Consider the following 18,673-nt stretch of genomic DNA (forward strand, 5'->3'; position numbering starts at 1 on the left):
CTTGTCCCCAGACAAAGGCCACACGGCCGGTCTTTTCCTTAGACTCTGATCTCAGGCCCCACTTGCACTCATGCTCAGGATCTGTGTGGCAGGGAGTGGGAGGGGCAGTGCCAACTCTGCCTTTGTTTAGGCCTGAGTCCATCCTTAGGAGATCACAGCTCCCACCTGTTTGTACCTGGAGAAGTGTCTGGGTGGCTATCATTGGGATGACAGGCAGATCCCTGTCCCACAATCTCCCCGCAAGCTACACAGCATTAGAAAGGGGGACAGACTGAGCACAAGAGCAGGTGGGTTTCCTGGAACAATTTCACAGATACAGAAGGACTAGGACATGGCGTCTAAGTCCATGGTCACCTACACAGCTCTGGAGAGGTCATCGCTCACATGTGAGCTTCTAACCCGTGTAGTTTAGGGAAAGCAAATAGCACAAATGGCAGAAGTTAAATGGCTAAGCCAACTTTGATTGTTTGCTAAGCCCTGAATAAATAATTGTGTGTGTGTGTATTATTCCTTGTGTAAATGCATTCACATCTAACTAGAAGTGCTGTATGATTATCTACTGAACCCGAGGTCTTTCCTCAAATCTTCATGGGAAAGGGAGGATGAAAACTTCTGGACCTTACCCCTCTTCCACTTGTCCTCTACCTGGCCTTGGTTGGGACTTAGCAATAAACCCAAAGTTAAGTTTTTTGTTTTTCAGAGAAGTTGAAGACTGGGGAAACATCCTGCAGAGCTATTGTAAACTCTAGTCGTCCTGCCCCATAGGCATTGCAGGTTCTCAGGTACCCCAGGCAGGGTCCAGGGGGTACAGAACCCCCTGCCCCCCATACACTACAAAGTTGATGGGGGATATCCTTCTGTATATATGTTTCTCTTATTGGTTGATGAATAAAACATTGATGGGTCAGTAACCAGGCAGGTAGTATGGGCAGGGCTACCAGATGAGAAGAATTCTGGGGAGAGGAGGCAGAGGAGCTGCCAGGGAGATGCCATGTAGCCTCTGAAGGAGTAACATGCTGGAGCATTCTCCTGTAAGCCAGAACCACATGGAGATACAGATCGATAGAAACGGGTTAATAATTAAGAGAGAGCTAGCCAATAAGAAGCCTGAGCCATTAGCCAAACAGTTTATAATTAATATAAGCCTCTGTGTGTTTATTTGGGACTAAAGGGCTGTGGGACCTGGTAGATTAGAAACCTCATCCACAAATGGCACCATCAATGTGGGGCAAGAATTTCCACATAACACCCGACAAAAGCTTTATAAGGGATTCTAAAAATAAAAGGACAAAGTCAAGCACAGCTTCTTGGTAGCAGCATTTTCCCAGGAGGGCTCTGTTTGCTGGAGGCAAGCACAGCCTCTCTGTTCCTTTAAGAGAGGCTTCCTGACTTAGCATTAGCTGCAGAAATGCAGAGCTCTTTTAAGAGGACCTCCTACCAAACAATTAAGTGGTGCTCACAAGCAGCTGAGCAGCCAGTGGCATTCTTCTTGGTGATAACATGAACCTAAACACTCTGCCACGAAGCCTAGACTCTCAGAAAGCCAAGGAATAGGGCAGGACCAACTGCTGTTTTAAACTTAGCCATGCAGATTAAAGACTCATGTGATCAGAAAAAGATAGAGATATACAGTAAAGACAGATAAAGATGAAGAAAACCTCTAAATGTTTTACAATGTGTTTAAAACTATAATAGGCTTTGGAGAGAAAAGAAAAAGGATAAAGTCCTTAAAGAGAAACAGTAGCTGGGTGTGATGGCATACCACTTTAATCCCAGCTCTCTCGAGGCAGAGGCAGGCAGATCTCTGTGATTTCAAGGCCAACCTGCCTTACAGAGTGAGTTCCAGGACATCCAAGATACACAGAGAAACCCTGTCTCAAAAAACCAAAAGATAAAAGTAAAATAAATAGAGTAATAAAGAAAAAAGCTACATAAAGTGGGAAGTACACAGGGAGTCTTGTGCTGTCTTTAAATTGATTGCTGAAAAAGGGATCATCTTCTGTCTCACAGTATGACGCGACATACCAAGGTCATCAGAGTCGACAAAAAGTACCAAGTGCTGGGGGAAAGGCCTCCTCCTTCTCAGGCTGAGTAAGTAGTGGCACATTGTTTACCCACTGTGGACCCTTATACCTCTGTGAGAACCCTTCCTCCCCTGTGAGAACCCTTCCTTCCCCTCTGATAACCCTCCCTTCCCCTCTGTGAGAACCCTTCCTTCCCCTCTGAGAACCCTCCCTTCCCCTCTGTGAGAACCTTCCCTTCCCCTCTGAGAACCCTTCCTTCCCCTCTGAGAACCCTTCCTCCCCTCTGTGAGAACCCTTCCTCCCCTCTGTGAGAACCCTTCCTTTCCCTCTGTGAGAACCCTCCCTTCCCCTCTGTGAGAACCCTCCCTTCCCCTCTGAGAACCCTTCCTTCCCCTCTGAGAACCCTTCCTCCCCTCTGTGAGAACCCTTCCTTTCCCTCTGTGAGAACCCTTCCTTCCCCTCCGAGAACCCTTCCTTCCCCTCTGTGAGAACCCTCCCTTCCCCTCTGTGAGAACCCTTCCTTCCACTCTGTGAGAACCCTCCCTTCCCCTGTGAGATCCCTCCCTTCCCCTGTGAGAACCCTCCCTTCCCCTCTGTGAGAACCCTTCCTTCCCCTCTGAGAACCCTCCCTTCCCCTGTGAGAACCCTCCCTTCCCCTCTGTGAGAACCCTCCCTTCCCCTGTGAGAACCCTCCCTTCCCCTCTGTGAGAACCCTCCCTTCCCCTCTGTGAGAACCCTCCCTTCCCCTCTGTGAGAACCCTCCCTTCCCCTCTGTGAGAACCCTCCCTTCCCCTGTGAGAACCCTTCCTTCCCCTGTGAGAACCCTCCCTTCCCCTCTGTGAGAACCCTCCTTTCCCCTGTGAGAACCCTCCCTTCCCCTGTGAGAACCCTCCCTTCCCCTCTGTGAGAACCCTCCCTTCCCCTGTGAGAACCCCTCCCTTCCCCTCTGTGAGAACCCTCCCTTCCCCTGTGAGAACCCTCCCTTCCCCTGTGAGAACCCTCCCTTCCCCTGTGAGAACCCTCCCTTCCCCTGTGAGAACCCTCCCTTCCCCTCTGTGAGAACCCTCCCTTCCCCTGTGAGAACCCTCCCTTCCCCTCTGAGAACCCTCCCTTCCCCTCTGTGAGAACCCTCCCTTCCCCTGTGAGAACCCTCTCTTCCCCTGTGAGAACCCTCCCTTCCCCTCTGTGAGAACCCTCCCTTCCCCTCTGTGAGAACCCTCCCTTCCCCTCTGTGAGAACCCTCCCTTCCCCTCTGTGAGAACCCTCCCTTCCCCTCTGTGAGAACCCTCCCTTCCCCTCTGTGAGAACCCTCCCTTCCCCTCTGTGAGAACCCTCCCTTCCCCTCTGTGAGAACCCTCCTTTCCCCTGTGAGAACCCTCCCTTCCCCTCTGTGAGAACCCTCCTTTCCCCTGTGAGAACCCTCCCTTCCCCTTGAGAACCCTCCCTTCCCCTCTGTGAGAACCCTCCCTTCCCCTGTGAGAACCCTCCCTTCCCCTCTGTGAGAACTCTTCTGTCTATGAGAACTCTTTCTTGGTGCAAGCCTTTTCTCTGTGAGGCAAGTAGAGAAGTAGAGAAGGCAAACTTGCACATCAAGATAAGTTTGTCTTAGGTTAGTACATATGTTTGTTGAGAGACATTTTTCACCAAAAAGCTCGCATTTTCCAAGCTCAGCATTTCATGGCGCCAAGACAATTTTGAGGTTTGAGGACTTTGCTTGTTTGTTTTGTTTTTTCAGTTGTCCATCCCTACTGCATTCCTCTTTTCCTTTATTGGCACTTTACTGATTAAAGCAAAAGTCAGTTTACTTAATATAGCTTATTTTTGAGAAAATCAGCAGAAACTCAAGTTGAAGACATCAGAAGCCCTTGGAGAACGCCAAGCTATAGAGTGGATCCCGCTCTCTCACTGAGGGACCCCCTACTCTTCTTGGCAGACTTTGACCCCCCAGGGGAGGTCTTACTTCTGGAGCTGGGCAACTATGTGAGGAATGATGTCTAACCTGCCAGATGACTCAGGAGAGAACTCATGTCGGCAGCTTGATGTGCCGTCATCTATGCATGTGACAACCTGTGCCACAGAAACTCTGACTCTGTTCCCTCTAGGTCTGTGCCATTTTAATTCCGTAAAGAGGTGAGCTCCCAAAGTAGTCAAGATAGGAACTGTTCTACCCCCACAAACACCAAGCAATCAGGAATTTGATTTCCCCTTGTAATTTTGTCAGCTGGAGAATAGCATACAAATGGATTTGCAGCATTTGACTTTCTCAGTGACAGCACAGTACCCCAAGTTCCATCTTAATCTCTCTCTGCTACTGTAACAGAATGTCTAAGACCATACAATGTATGAACATCAGGGATTTATTTCTTACAGTTGAGACGGTGGGGCAGTTCAGGGCAGAACTAGCCAGGCATGGTGGGTCTTGCCTAAAGTCCTAGAACCCAGGAGCTAATGCATGAGGATCACAAGTTTAGCTTGCCTAAGCTACATATCAAGACCCTGTCTCCAAACATATCTTTTCATCAGGACCTCTCATTCCTATGATAACTAGCCTGTACCCTGAGTTTCCAACATGTCTTAGTTAAGGTTTACTATTGCTGTCAAGAGTCACCACAGCCACAGCAACTCTTATAAAGAAAACATTTAATCGAGGGGGCTCAGCTACAGTTTCAGAGGTTCAGTCCTTTATGATCACGAAGGGGAGCAGGGCAGCGTGCAGGCAGACATGGTGCTGGAGCTGAGAGCGCTACCATCTTGTAAGCAACCGGAGATCAACTGACTATCACATTGAGGGAAGCTTGAGAAAAAGACCTTAAAGCCCGCCCCCACAGTGACAGAAGGTGTGCTCAGATTAAAAATGTGCCCTCCAGCCTCAAGGTCTGGATTAAAGGCATGTGTGTTCCAGACTCCTCCAACAAGACCCCATTTTCTCCAACAAGGCCACACCTCCTAATAGTGTCACTCCCAGTGAGCTTGCGGGCGCCAAATACATTCAAACTACCTCACAACACATGAACTTTATTTTTATTTTATGTGTGCGCTTGCCTGGGTTCTGTCTGTGCTATGCAGGTGCCTGTCAAGGCCAGAAGAGTTACAGGTGTCACTGGAATTACAGGTGGTTGTGAGCTGCCATTGGGAATCAAACCCAGGTCCTCTGGAAGAGCAAGTGCTCTTAGCCACTGAGTCTATCTCGTCAGGCCCAGCCAGCTATTTCTATTCTATGCCTGACTTAAAGGCATGATTTTCTTCTTCTCTATCTCCTGTCAGAATTTTTGCCTAACATGTGCTGTTTTTCTCTTAAACTCTAATAAAACTTAAATTCTAATAAAATTGTCCATGAGTTTTTTTTTTTAATCACATCAAAAAGAAGAAACTTTTAGAAATAAACACACAAGGAAAATGCTCAGCCTCACTGGGTCACCAAGAAATGAGCAGAGGACAAGCCCATTCTGTACTTCGCCTGAGACTCACTAACCCAGGACTGCAAGGGAGCAAGCAGCCAGCTTAGAGAGGGAAAGCAGATGCCCTGCACTGAGGGCATGGGTCATCAATAGTCTTTCTTCCAGAAATTCCAGAAGCCATCAGCAGAGGCTAATGGGAACCATCAAGTCTGCCATCTACAAGTCTGCATACCTTTCTCCCAAAGAGCTCATCCTCCTCACAAAAGAAGAACCTCGAACAAAGACATTTCATGCAGCTTGTGTTGTGTAACCAGTTGCTTGGAACTACTCTGTTCTGAAGCAAACAGGAGTCCTGTAGGAGACAGCAATGCATGCTGTCTGCAAGAAAACACCCACTGTGGAGGAGAGCCTGGAAGAGAGCATATTCAGCCACAAGGACAGATACTTCCATGGCATTGAGGTGAGCAGTCACACCCTTGCTCAGCTGGAGAGAGGGCTCACAGCCTCAGGCCAGATTTGGTCACTGTGGTGGGACTACTTAGAGCAAAGCAATGGTGGACAGACATGATCTAGAGAGTGGGGAATCAAAACACATAGTATCCGGTCCAAGGTCCTGTGATGTTAGAGGGGATCCGGAACCAGCTCCTGACAGAGTGTGACCTAGATGCCACTATTTCTAGGGTTCATCCAGGAACCTGGGGCCAGTGTCTGGTGACCAAAGTGAGTGGGGTCATCTCTCCAGAAGTTACTCAAGGTTACTCTCACCAATTAATTGTTTGGAGTTCTGTTAGCGATCTCTTTATCTATAATCTGACAGATCTCCCCTGGGAATTCCCCTGAGAAATGTTGTGGGGGGTATTCACCAGCCTTTAAGAATATGTGAAAGTTACTGATGTACCTTGATTGGTGGACCATCCAGTCACTCTCAAGCAAGGAAGTCTCCTAAGGCTAAGATTCTGTTGGACTGACAAAATGAATTGCCTACTGTGCAAAAAAGAAAAAAAAAATCCCATGCAATACCTTGCTGCTGATTTCCTAGAAATGCAATGAATCTCGGACTTCAAGCAAGCTCTCTACCCCTCCAGCTATGCCTCCCACTCATCCATGCAATTCTTTTCATGCCAGTCGAAAATGGAACAAAATCTTCGAAATTCCAAAAATCAAAGGATTGTGAACTGTGGTGTAGCTATATTTAATGATGCTCTACAATCATTTAAGACCGTATCCCAAAACTGGGGGTACTAAGAGTCTGATAAATGGACAGAGAACATGTCAAATCCATGTTAAGGCAATTGTGTCGGTTTTAAGTAAAATTATCTGGAGGAAATGCACTAAGATGTTGGTGTTAATTTCCCCTCGTTTCAATATAATTGCATCTCTTAAAAGTATGAGTTAGTTTTGAAATGATAGACCAATGACCTAGGTATTTGGATCTGGTGAGTAGTACTACTTATAAGCAGCAGTACCTGGGACACTTCAGAGTCATTGTGAAATATCGTGTCCCATGACTCCATGCAATCTGAAGACACTGGTTCTTCATCTCCTTTTGCTTTTAAAACAATTGAGTTTATGGGGCATGAATATCCACCAGTCAGTAGAAATTTGCTGGTGTATGGCCCTAATGGCTACTTAGAGTGAGTGGAGAAGCTGCCTGTCTTAGTTAGGGTTATTATTGCTGTGATAAAACACCATGACCAAAATCAACTAAGGGTTTATTCTCTGACAGTTCCATATAATAGCTCATCCTCAAAGGCAGTATGAGCAGGAACTCAAACAGGGCAGGAACCTGGAGGCAGGAGCTGATGCAGAGGCCATGGAGGGATGCTGCTTACTGGTTTGCTCCTCATTGCTTGAGCAAGCCTGCTTCTTATAGAACCCAGGACCACCTGCCCAGGAATGGTATCATCCATAATGGGCTGCCCCCCCAACCTCCCAACAATCACTAATTAAGAAAATGCTTTACAGGCATGCCTGCAGCTGGATTGTATAGAGAGAGGCATTTTCTCATTTGAGGCTCCCACCTCTCAGATGACTTTAGCTTGTGTCAAATTAACATAAAACTCTCCCATACTATACAGTGCCCCACAGGAGATCTTACTCATTGGCCTAATATTTTTTAAAAAAAACTTTTAATTTGCCTTTATTTGTATGAGACAGAGTGGTGTGTGTGTGTGTGTGTGTGTGTGTGTGTGTGTGTGTGTGTGTGTGTGTGTGGTCAGAATGACTCTGAGGAGTTGGTTCTTCTCCCCTTCCCTGTTAGGCAGGCTTTCTCTTCTTGTTTCTCCTTTGTCATGTGCTAATTTCAAGGTTATTCTAGTGTCTCTGCTTCTCTTCATATCACAGGAGTACTGGGATTATAGACACCATTTCATCTGGCTTTTTTTTTTTTTTTTTTTTTTTTTTTTAACATGGATTGTAGGATCAAACTCAGGTCTCAGGCTTGCTTGGCAATCAATTTTACCTCTGGGCCATCTCTCTGGCTTTGGCTTATTATTCTTAACTAATCATTTTATTGTTACTGTTTTAGACAAGATTTCAGTACTTCAGGCTGACCTGGAGCTCAAAAGTAGCCAAGGATGACCTTAAACTCTTCCTCATTCTGCCTTGACCTCCTGCTGGAATTATAGGTGTAGGATATCATGACCAACTCATTCTTTTTTCAAAGAATTCAGAGACCACCAGTGCTCCCGACAAACTTCTACATTCCACAGTCTTCACTGAGAGTTAGTAGAACTCCAATATTAAAATGCTACCACCAAGTGTATTTGTGCAGATAGGCAGTCATAAATAGGGACTGTGGACTGGACTGTGTATGGTCTAGAGCTCCACAGAGGAGACATCAAGGGGAAAATGTGTTAATGTTCACAGAAACAAGAAGAAAATATTTAATTAGTTACTGCGCAAAATCCCTAGCTCAAGGCCCATTAGCTATTTCTGATCAGTTAAAGTTTCATTTTTGTGGACTATGGCCATCTGTTCATTATGCGCTCATGCAGGAAATTCAGGTACCAGAGATACATCCATCTAATAATCTCCCAATCAGTATTTTAAATACTTGGTAGACTTTATAGTCTGCTGGGAGAGATTAGCCAGTCAAACCAATCAATCCCCAACCCACTGATTAGAATGCTCCAGAGGAGCAGAGAGTTATCAGAATCAGGCAATTGAGAATCAGCATAGGATCAGAAGAAGAAAGGGAACAAATGACAAATGAGACCAAGACATTTCACAGCTTTTTTTTTTTTTTTTTTTTTTTTTTTTTGGGAGGGGGGGGGGAAAGGCATTCAAAGGGCAAGGTCCTGGAGTAGTAAGGACTAATTATTAGAAGTGACCAGGCTGGAGGAGAACACTCAGACCATTCAGATGTTTGGTTCTGTCTGTGCTGGTATAATCTGGAAGGGGCACCTCACAGATCTGCTTTGTTCTGGTTGCAGGGACTTCAAAGGCATCATCATGAACCTGCTCTGGGAGAGCAACGAGCACCTGCTGTTCACAGTAGAGGTGAGAGCCATCTGCAGGCCCTTTGCCTGCCCTGGAAACCCCTTCTGTCTTATGCTGCCTGTTGAGCAGGGATCCCACCACCTCAGGCCCCTGAATCTGTCTGTTTCCTTTTGTTTTGTTTTTAACTTTTCCTCCTAGGAACTAAACCATCCAGCACGTGTGCATTCATTTATCTAACCAGTCAGCAAACACTGCTTAGACACAGTTTGTGTGTCAGTTGATGTGTGCCAAGAGGAACAAACCCAACCTCTGTCCCTGGGGCCCCAGCAACCTAGACATGGTGGGGTGCCACAGTCCTACCAAAGCCAGGCAGGTTTCAAGTCCTGAGACGTGGAAGGGGCATGGGTGGGAAGAAATGAAATAGTGTCGGACCACTAGATGAGTTTCACACAGGTGGTTGGGCCTGAATGGCTCGAGCCACTTTATATGTATTTCAAAAACGAGCTTGTTTTTTTTTCCCCTCCAACGTCAAGCTCTGGCAAAAACAATTATGTCAAATATGCCCCCCCCCAATTTTTACATCAAAATATCTTTTAAATAATAATAAAAAAAGTGTTTATCATTTTGCCAGCTTGGCCAGATATTGAGCCAGGTATGTTCTGTGTTTACAAAGCTAAAAGGTGACAAGCATAGGCACATGTTCTCAAAAACAACAATATCATTCAAAACTTAACAAAGCATATTACAGAAGTAGAGGCGATCTGCCATAAAATGCCAGCATACAGTTCGCTCACACTTCTTCAACTGCCCATTAACTTTTATTGCCTCCAATCCTGTCAGCACTGAATCAGAATAGTTCCCAGGGTCTGGAGTGGCAGCTGGCATTCCCAGATAAGAAACCCGAGAAGCATCAGTTCTGGAAGAGTTTTTGGGGAAAATATTTGAGGGAAAAAATGTTCACATCTGTCCCATGAGTGACCTGACAAAGTGGCGCTAAAAACCGGCCAAGAGGATCGTCAATATTATGATAGAGACTGTACAGGCCACACAGTTCTAGCAGTATTCTGCGCTGTTTCAGAGTCCACTGGTCCTTGCTGAGTGTGACTGACCCACAACTGGGCCACATGGCTCCCATATGGCTATACAGGTAGCCAGATGGGGCTTGGGCACAGCCTGCATGCTGTCCTGCTCTGGCATGTCCCAGAACACGCTCAGGCCTGCTATCTGCCTTCCACAGGCTGGGTTCTGCCAGGCAGGACCTCTATCTTCGTGGTCCACAGCCTAATGCTTTCTAAGTTAACACCCAGCCCTGTTCCAGTTTGAGAGGGGTCTCTAAGACTAAATAGGAGTTTGCCATTCACTCATTCAAGTAGCAATATGGTCTGTTTGTAGCCATGTGTGGTGGGTGTGGGATATGGTGGGGGTCATACAGGCAGATGGGGTACATGTAAAGGAACAGAGGTGTGGAGTTCAAGATGGGCTGGTGGGGGCTACACATGGTTACCTCTCTCTGGCAGGATTTTTACCGCAGAGAGAAACGTCCAGTCACCAGGCCTGAATGCATGTACGAAAACTTTGACCAGTGTGCTGAGCACATCAGCAAGAAGATCCTGGAGTATCAGAACAAGGCAGATGAGTACCACAACTCCTGCCTCCTGGGTAAGTGCAATTTAGCTGCAAGGAAGTCAGCAGAAGGAATGCAAAAGCAGGTATGGCCACTGTGAACCTCAGCCCATTCTCCCTTTGACTCCCTGAGGAGACAGAGGAACAGCCCTGTGAAACGCCAACCTCTTGGCGTTAAGAAAAAGCACTGTTTGTTTCTCAGAGTTTGCCATTCCAAGCCCAGCTGACCACAGGGTCTTTGCTCTGAGGACAGTGATAGAGAATGGAACCCTCTGAACTCACTGGGGAACACTGACTTTGGCTTGGATTTCACTTGTTCTGCAATCACAGGCCATGGCCAGTCATTCCATGGCTTTTGGTTCATTTCCAGAGTTGTATAACCACCACCAATGCCAATGTTAGCCCTCATCAATCTCTCCCCTCCCAGACCCAAGCAAACAACATTCATGTTTGTCTATAATTTTCCTTTCTGTCTCTTTCAAGGGATGGATTCACATGGTCCCTTGCAAGTGTCTTCCTTTGTTTCATGGAATGTTTTTGAGGTTATGCATGTTGTGAATTATATGGTACTTTGAAAAAAAAAAACATAGAATAAGATTCCTCTGTACAGATCTATCCCACTTTATCGGGCTCTGCTGTGTGATTTCAGAGGCAGCAGGGGAGGTGTGTGTCGGGGCAGGGGTTAGAAGGTAGCCAGACCTGGGGGCCAAAACCCAGCTCTGTGATCTCTCAGCTTGTGACTTTAGCAAAGTGATTCTACCTCTCTGCGCCTGTTTTCTTATCTGTAAACTGGAGGAAGTAACAACAGTCACCATGGAAGGCCTCTTTGAGGGTTACTCCCTCAGAGCACTAGGAAGGCTGAGGCCGGGTTTCAAAGTCAAGGCTAGCCTGGGCTACATGGTAAGAGTGGGGGATGAATAAGGGAAGAATGAAAAAGTGGTGGAAGGGAAAGAATGGGAAGAGGAGAGAGGAGGGGAGAGAAGGAGGGGAGATGTGGATGCGCTTATAGTTCAATGAAAGGGGAAACTGGAAACACGGGAGTAAGATACTACAGAAACAACCACTTAGATGCCAAAGAGAATGAACTAGAACTTCTGAAAGGAAGCATCAAGAGTTGCCATTTTAAAGTGATGAATGGGTGTACAGCCAGGTTTTATATAGCTGAGTGTGGATTGGGGAATTGGGAAGCAGACACAGAGGAAATATCCTGGGAGACAAGGAGATGAAAACATGAGTGATGAAGATATAGGAATGACAGATAGGCCTTAGCCCATGATGGTTGGGAGGTGCAGGAAAGGAAGCTTACAAAGTCGAGGCAAAACCCAAAGAGGTCATAGATGGAAACTTGTCCAAGCTGATGAAAGACAACACATTTTAAGCACACTGAGAAGGATCCCTCTGAATTTGCTTACTCTTCATTTTCCAGCTTTGCCCTGCTGCCTATTTCCTTTAGGTGGAGTAGCTCTTATCACATTGGAGACCTTTTTGTTTTTTCCTTTTGAAGACATGGCCTCAGCAACTTATATTTCCTCTCCCTAATACCCTACCCCCAATTCCTGCAGAATTACGTGCCCAGGTGAGGAGGTTTGAGGAGCTGCTGCCCCAGGTGTGTTGGCTGGTGACAGAGAACTACAAGGAACAGCATTGGAACAAGTTTTGCACATCCATGAAGGAGATCCAGGAGCAGTTTCAGCAGCAGCAGAAGCAACTGCAAAAGAAGAAGGTGAAGGCCACAGGGCTAGGAGTGCAGGGAGGCAGCTCCTGAGCAAGGCTGAGTCCAAGGAGAGAGGAGGAGCTAGGTTTGGGGGTTGTGGGGACAGGGGATACTGGCAGAAGGCATTGGCCAAACTCTAGGATGTGTTTGAAATTTTTAGTAGGGCCTTGGCTGTTGAGATCAATGGTGCTGTGGGATATGATTGGTGCTAATTTTATTGAGCTGAAGGTCCAGATTGTGTTGGAGCAGGTACCCAGTTCAAGCTTCTTTCCAACCCCCAGAGTTGGCACCAGCTACCCTCCCACCTCATCCTCATGGCCACTCAGTCCTCTTTTTACACTCAGATCACAGAGCATATCTGTCTGGATATGGCCTTCATTAGTAGAAGACATTGGTCCTGATTCCACAGTCTGGCTCAAAATCTCTGCTCATTTCTCTCTTGTTTGATTGAAGGATGAAAATGCCCAGAAGCTCCATCCAAATCTTGGCCACCCCATAAATGCCCATCAAATAGAGTCCCTGAACATCATGGAGGAGCTAAGACAGCAAGAGCTGGACCATCTGTTGCAAGCAAACCAGGAAAAGATGGAGGTGAGTGCTGCCACTCAGTCTCCACCTCAGGTGCTGAGGGCCATACTTCCCTTCAGAAAGTTGGCCCTGACAGTTGGTACCTGAGCCAGAGAGCACAAAAGGGGTAGGTCTTTTTTTGGTAGATGAACTGGTCATTATGGGATGCTTGCATATTTGTTTGAAGACAGGGTCTCCTCTGTATAGTCCTGGCTGTCCTAGACCTCACAGAGTGCCTCCCAAGTGCTGGGCCGGGCCACCATGCTTGGGCATACTTTGACTCCTAAATTATTTACAAGAACTAGTAATGACCATTTTCTTCATGATCTATACCTACTTTTTTTCTGTTTGGTGAATTGTTTGTATGTGCCTTGGCCATTTCTGAATTGTGTGTGTGTGTTGGGGGAGGTATGTGTGAACATGAATGCATATGCACATGGAAGGCAGAGGTCAGTGCAGGGCCTTATTCCTCAGGAATAGTCAGTCCGTTTTACAAGACAAGGTCTCTCACATTGAACCTGGAACTCACCAAGTAAGCTAGTAGGAAGCTCTTTTCCCAGTGCTAGGATTGTAACACATACCATTGCACCCAGCTTTTTTTTTTTTTTTTTTTTTTTTTTTGTGAGTGTGGAGATTGAAGTCAGGTCCTCATGCTTTCATGGCAAGTACTTTACCCACTGAGCTATTTCTCCAGCCTCTCTGAATCCTTTCTTAGTTCAAACCAGACCAGATGTTGGGAGAGGTCTCTGGGCTCTAAGAACCAGGTGCTAGTTAATCCCAGTGCGTTTGGTAATGTGCCTTGCCACATTACCACAGTGCCAACTCTGCCCTCCCTCTGCTGGCCTGCTAGTGGAGATTTTGTTTATGAAGTCCATTTTTGTTGTTTCTTCCAGGAATTTGCCAAGAAGTACAGCCGCTTCTTCATAGCAAGCTTGGCTTCCTTCACCGAGAAATTCCTGATGCAGTTGGATGAAGTGATCACCATTGATGACATCCAGGTTCCACGTAAGTGGCATACCAGCTGTGTCCCTAGGGCATCATGAGGTGTAGGGTGGTTGGGTCTGACGGGTGTCTGCTACCCCTTAGTCGAGATGAAACATTTTCTCCATTGAGTGGTATTCTGGCCCCCAGAATGATCTACAAGAGCTACACTTGTGGCTTTGAATGAGTGAGTTTGAGTATATAGCAAGTCAATGTAACAAAAATAAATATCAAGTTGCAGATAGATCAATAGGCAGATAGCAAAACATTATCACACAGTGCTCAAAATATTCAGTTAGGGAAGTCCCTTTAAGGTACCAATCTGGAGCTACTGATAGATCATCCTGGACAGAACAGGGTGTCCCCTTAGCTGAGGCTTCTGTTATCAAACTTGTGGGTCACAGCCTATGTCCCAAATCAGATCTGACATCCCATCCTAATAAGCCTACTAAATAAGCCAAACAAAGTGGAAAGCAGAAAAAGAAAATGTATTCAGTGTGGCTACATTCAGGAGAGGGACTAAGAAATCCAGCAAAGCCCCTAAATTTGTCTTCTGGGTCCTGAAGTAAGGTCAAAGTTTAAATAAAGGGCCAAGTATATGCACATCTAAGCAATCCAGGTCAAAATATGTTCCCATCCACCACTGATCTATCATTGTGAACTTCGGTCTCATCCCATGCGGTGTTCTAAGGAGTCCTCAGAATGGTGTCAAATCTCTTTCCAGGAAACAAGTCCCCTTCTAGCTGAGGTCATTTCCCTCTTCCAGCATGAGAGCCCTGGGGAAATTCCCATTTCTTGGAGTCTACTACTTCAACAAGCTGATAGTTCCAATCAGATGCTCACAGCATACCTCAGAGACCACCCTGGGAATTTGAGGCTGAGGTCTAGGATTCCCCACCGAGGCTTTCCCCATGGATGGGATTCCCTCTGGCTTCTCTTTCTCACTACAGCTGTTGGAAGGTATTCCAGCTGTTTTCTCGAACATTATTCTTGAGCTGTTTTCTCTGACATTATTCTTGGGCTGTTTTCTCAGACATTATTCTTGGGCTGTTTTCTCTGACATTATTCTTGGGCTGTTTTCTCTGACATTATTCTTGGGCTGTTTTCTCTGACATTATTCTTGGGCTGTTTTCTCTGACATTATTCTTGGGCTGTTTTGCCGTTCTCTTCTCTCTCTCTGTCACGGACTTTAGGGGGTAAAGGGCAGCCTATTCCCGAATATGTGGCCTTGCAGGACACTTGGAGACAAATGTGCTTGGGTCAGAAATGGGCATGAATGGATGCTTCCACAGCCAGCTTCTTAGTGAGCAAAGGACATGTGATAACTTACTAATTTAATGTATGTCACAAGTAGACCAATCGATTTTTCTTATTTTCATCAAAAACAATGAGGTGAATGAAAAGGTAAGTAAATGTCAACAGAATCGAAGAGTAAATATAAAAACAAAGTCCTGGCAGGGAATAGCTTCATACTCTTGGAGTTAGGGCATATTGGTTCTGAACATAAAATAAGAAACAGAGATCTTAAAGGAAATGGTGGAATTTCTCTGTGCCAAGATTAAGACAGGTTTAAAAAAAAAAAAAAAAAAAAAAAAAAAAAAAGTCCAGTATGGAAAGAAACCACAAACAGGAAGAGTATTCCTCCTCACCACCTGTGAGTCAGAGAAAGGCCAGCCCTCCCTGGGGTGCTAAGAACTCCTTCAGGTCAGTCTTGAAAGCAGACACAGGCATTTCCCATGAGACACAGTTCCTGCAGCAATGACAGCAAAGGATGCTCAATCCTCACAGCAAAGAATGTGAACGGTAAGTGTGCTTGAGATAGAACAGAACAGTAAGAGCCTACCAGAAGCATTGTGTCTCAAGACACTTTTGAAGTGCCCCTTAGGCCACGAGATCCTCCTGCCTCTGCTTCCTGGGACCATAGGCATGTATCCAGCTAGCTTCTTGGTTTCAGTTTGGTGACTGAACTATCAGGCCTGATGAAGAAGTCAGGGAGCAGAAGCCATACGCAGATGGACAGACGGCTGGACAGACAGAAGGAAGGAGGCATGTGCCTTGCTGAGTGCTCTCTTGAAGAGTCTCTGTTGGTCTCTGTTTTCACTCTGCACTCAGAGCCCTGCTCTTCTTACCCAGAAAGCTTGTCCAAGTTGGATCCCAGGCCATCTGCTGAGCAGGCTTAACTGTTCCTTCCAGGATGAGGCCTCCTATCTCTAAATCTGACCACAGTGTCATGTCATGTCCTTGGTTCTCAAGCTATCTGTGAGGTCACGGTCATAAAGCACCTCTTTTCTCTCAGGGATGGAATCCCAAAAGCAGAAACTATCAATCCTCATACGGAGGAAGCTGGCCAGGCTGTCTCTGGAGGAAGAGGTTGAGAAGCCCCTGATTGAACGTGGGAGCAGGTGAGAGTCTAGAAGTGAGCAGTGTGAACGGTTGTATCTCCTGAAGGTGGGGCAGGGTTGTGGGGAGGGACTTAGTCTCTGAACTCAGACAGACCTGATAGCTCTGGAAAGTCATTGATTTCCAGCCTTGAGTTTCCTTCTCTGAAATGACTGAGGCTGTTTGAAGAGAAGGTTAGGTGAGGTCACCCAACACATACTGAGAACTGCACAGCTACTGGTTCACATGAGAATCACCACCACTACAAAGGAGAACTGTCCTGAGGGGAGGGAGGAAGAGTCTCAAGCTGCTGCTAGCACTGAGTCAGCTGTCAAAGTGCCTGTCCCCTGGGTCTGTGAGCAGTGATTCTCTCAATTGTGTTCTCCATAGATATTCCTACAGCATAATAGGAAAAATGGGCCAGGAGCTCATGACTGCTGCCCAGATGGCAGCCTGATGAGGAAGCAAGGCCCAGAAAAGGGAAGAAACGTAGGTGTGGCATTTCCCCTTTTCATACAGCAGGGCCCATGACTGTGCACACCATTAAGTCATCACGGGAAAAAGGAAACAACATAAAGAACCAAACAGGAAAAGCTTAGGGGACCTTTAACAAAGCCACCTAAATCCACGCTGATGGCTGAGTTTTCAGGCTGTGTACTGGGTGGCTGACCAAGGGTGAAGCCAAACATGTTTGTCTGTAGGAAGTGGCCAGGAATCAAGCCCAACGAAATCACCGTTCAAACCAAGATACTGACTAGGAGGACACCGTCAATAACCACTTATAAGACCACCCTGGGCCACTTGGCCACCGTAGAAGCCCGAGATGCTGTGTACCTGGTGAGTCAGAGTCAGGCAGTGTACCCCTGGGTGGGAGGGACAACGCAGCCCAGACTGACTGCCCTGGGAAGGAGGGACCTTCACTCCACTGGGTACCTTAACACCTGGCCCATGGAGAAAACAGCACATGTCAGCATGCCCCAGAGCCGTGGGTCTCAACTCTCTATAGGCACAAGGACACATGCCAAGGACCATGTCCAGCCCCCAGAATAGCATGGTGACTGAGGTGTAAACTCTGTGCTGTACCCAGCTGAGAGATACCTCACCTAGTGGCTGTGGAGAGAGGCTTTGTGAAAGGACAGCAGAGTCGGGCACAAGGCAGACACACAGAAATAGCTGTGGGTGTGCACTGGGGTGCAATCACAGGAACATCCGAAAGCCTTCAGGTGCTAACTGGTACCTCCTGTTCTCCACATGAGACATCTTGTCACATCCTCTCCAGATGCTGAGGGATGTAGAATCTCCCCCATCTCACTGACAACAATACCCAAGGACACTTGTCTTTCTACACTACTCCCAAACAGCAGAGCCAGGGTTTGATCCTCACTGGTAGGCTGTGGGGCTGACCTGATGAGGCTTCACCCGAATGCCACCTGATGTATATCTGAAGATATACAGATCCTTGGTCCTGGTGCCCATGGAGAGACCTGGTCCTAACCACATACCGCTGGTCCTGGAGAAAGCCTGAAATGCCCAGTACTGGTTTGTCTTCAGATGTTACTCCAAGTCCTAGGCAGAGGGAAAGACTCTACCTGCTGAATTCAGTGAGGGGTGGAGACCCAGGGCTCAGCCTTCTGAAGAAGTCAGGGACCCCCATGGAAGCTCCATGCAGGACAGTGGTCAGGAATGCTCAGGTTCCAGAACCAGAGACACCTGAGTCTCCATCCCTGCTTAGCTTCTCTTGAGCTGGGTGACCACAGGGTTCCAAGTCTTAGCATTCCAACTCTAAGGTAGGAGAATAACCTCAACTACCTGAGAGCTTGTAGGGTTAATTCCTGAGAAGTGGCTTTTAGGACTAGTGCTGGTTCCTGAGGACCAGGAGCTCTGGGTCCCAAAGCTCAGGGCTCCCAAGTCTGCAAGGGCAGGAGTCACCATGGACCTTCTTCTTGCTTCTCTTCAGAAATACTTGGTACTGTTTGACAAAGAACTGAAGACCATCCAGAACTACTTCAAGACACTGGAGTTGGAGGCTCAACGCTGGAAGGAGAGCTGGAAACGCTCCCTTGACACTATCCAGGCCCTATACTTGCACCATCCTTCTCCGAACTTAAAATAAAGCCCTTATTTCAATCCCTGTCCATCTGTCTACAGATCTGCACCCCAAACACTGTAGTTTCATCAGCGACGAGGACACTTTCAGTAAAGAAGACAGATGTGGAAGGGGGTGCACATGGTTATCAGGGTACCAGGACCCAATCACTTAAAATAGGCACCAGGACATCAAAGGAAATAGCATTCAGAAGCATGCTTGGTACTTCATTTCACTCTCTGGATAGAGATTGGAGAAGACAGTGTCTGGCATTCAGGCTAGGAGGTGTCAGGAGCCTGCCTGGCCTCCATTGTGGGGGGTTACCAGCACTAGAAAGCCTGTTCCTGGGGCTGGAGAGATGACTCAGTGGTTAAGGGCAGCTGCTACTCTTCCAGAGGAGCCAAATTGGGTTCCCACCAACCATACTGGGCAACTTACAACCACCTGTAACTCCAGCTTG

At 46.9% G+C, this 18,673-nt stretch overlaps 1 protein-coding gene across 1 annotated transcript in view; it reads left to right on the top strand.

Moving 5' to 3' along the window:
- The window catches only part of Ccdc180 (coiled-coil domain containing 180), a 60,476-nt gene extending 42,224 nt beyond the window's left edge, over positions 1-18,252 (top strand). Inside the window, exons 29-37 of the mRNA XM_051187729.1 lie at positions 2,011-2,091; positions 8,857-8,923; positions 10,381-10,522; positions 12,049-12,209; positions 12,654-12,791; positions 13,661-13,772; positions 16,045-16,150; positions 16,829-16,964; positions 18,085-18,252. Of these exons, the coding sequence (XP_051043686.1) occupies positions 2,011-2,091; positions 8,857-8,923; positions 10,381-10,522; positions 12,049-12,209; positions 12,654-12,791; positions 13,661-13,772; positions 16,045-16,150; positions 16,829-16,964; positions 18,085-18,240 (1,099 nt within the window). The 3' untranslated portion in view covers positions 18,241-18,252. The remainder of the gene's footprint in view (positions 1-2,010; positions 2,092-8,856; positions 8,924-10,380; positions 10,523-12,048; positions 12,210-12,653; positions 12,792-13,660; positions 13,773-16,044; positions 16,151-16,828; positions 16,965-18,084) is intronic.
- The last annotated feature ends 421 nt before the right edge of the window (positions 18,253-18,673 follow it).

Source organism: Phodopus roborovskii, unplaced genomic scaffold, assembly GCF_943737965.1.
Source record: "Phodopus roborovskii unplaced genomic scaffold, PHOROB, whole genome shotgun sequence".
Lineage (NCBI taxonomy): Eukaryota > Metazoa > Chordata > Mammalia > Rodentia > Cricetidae > Phodopus > Phodopus roborovskii.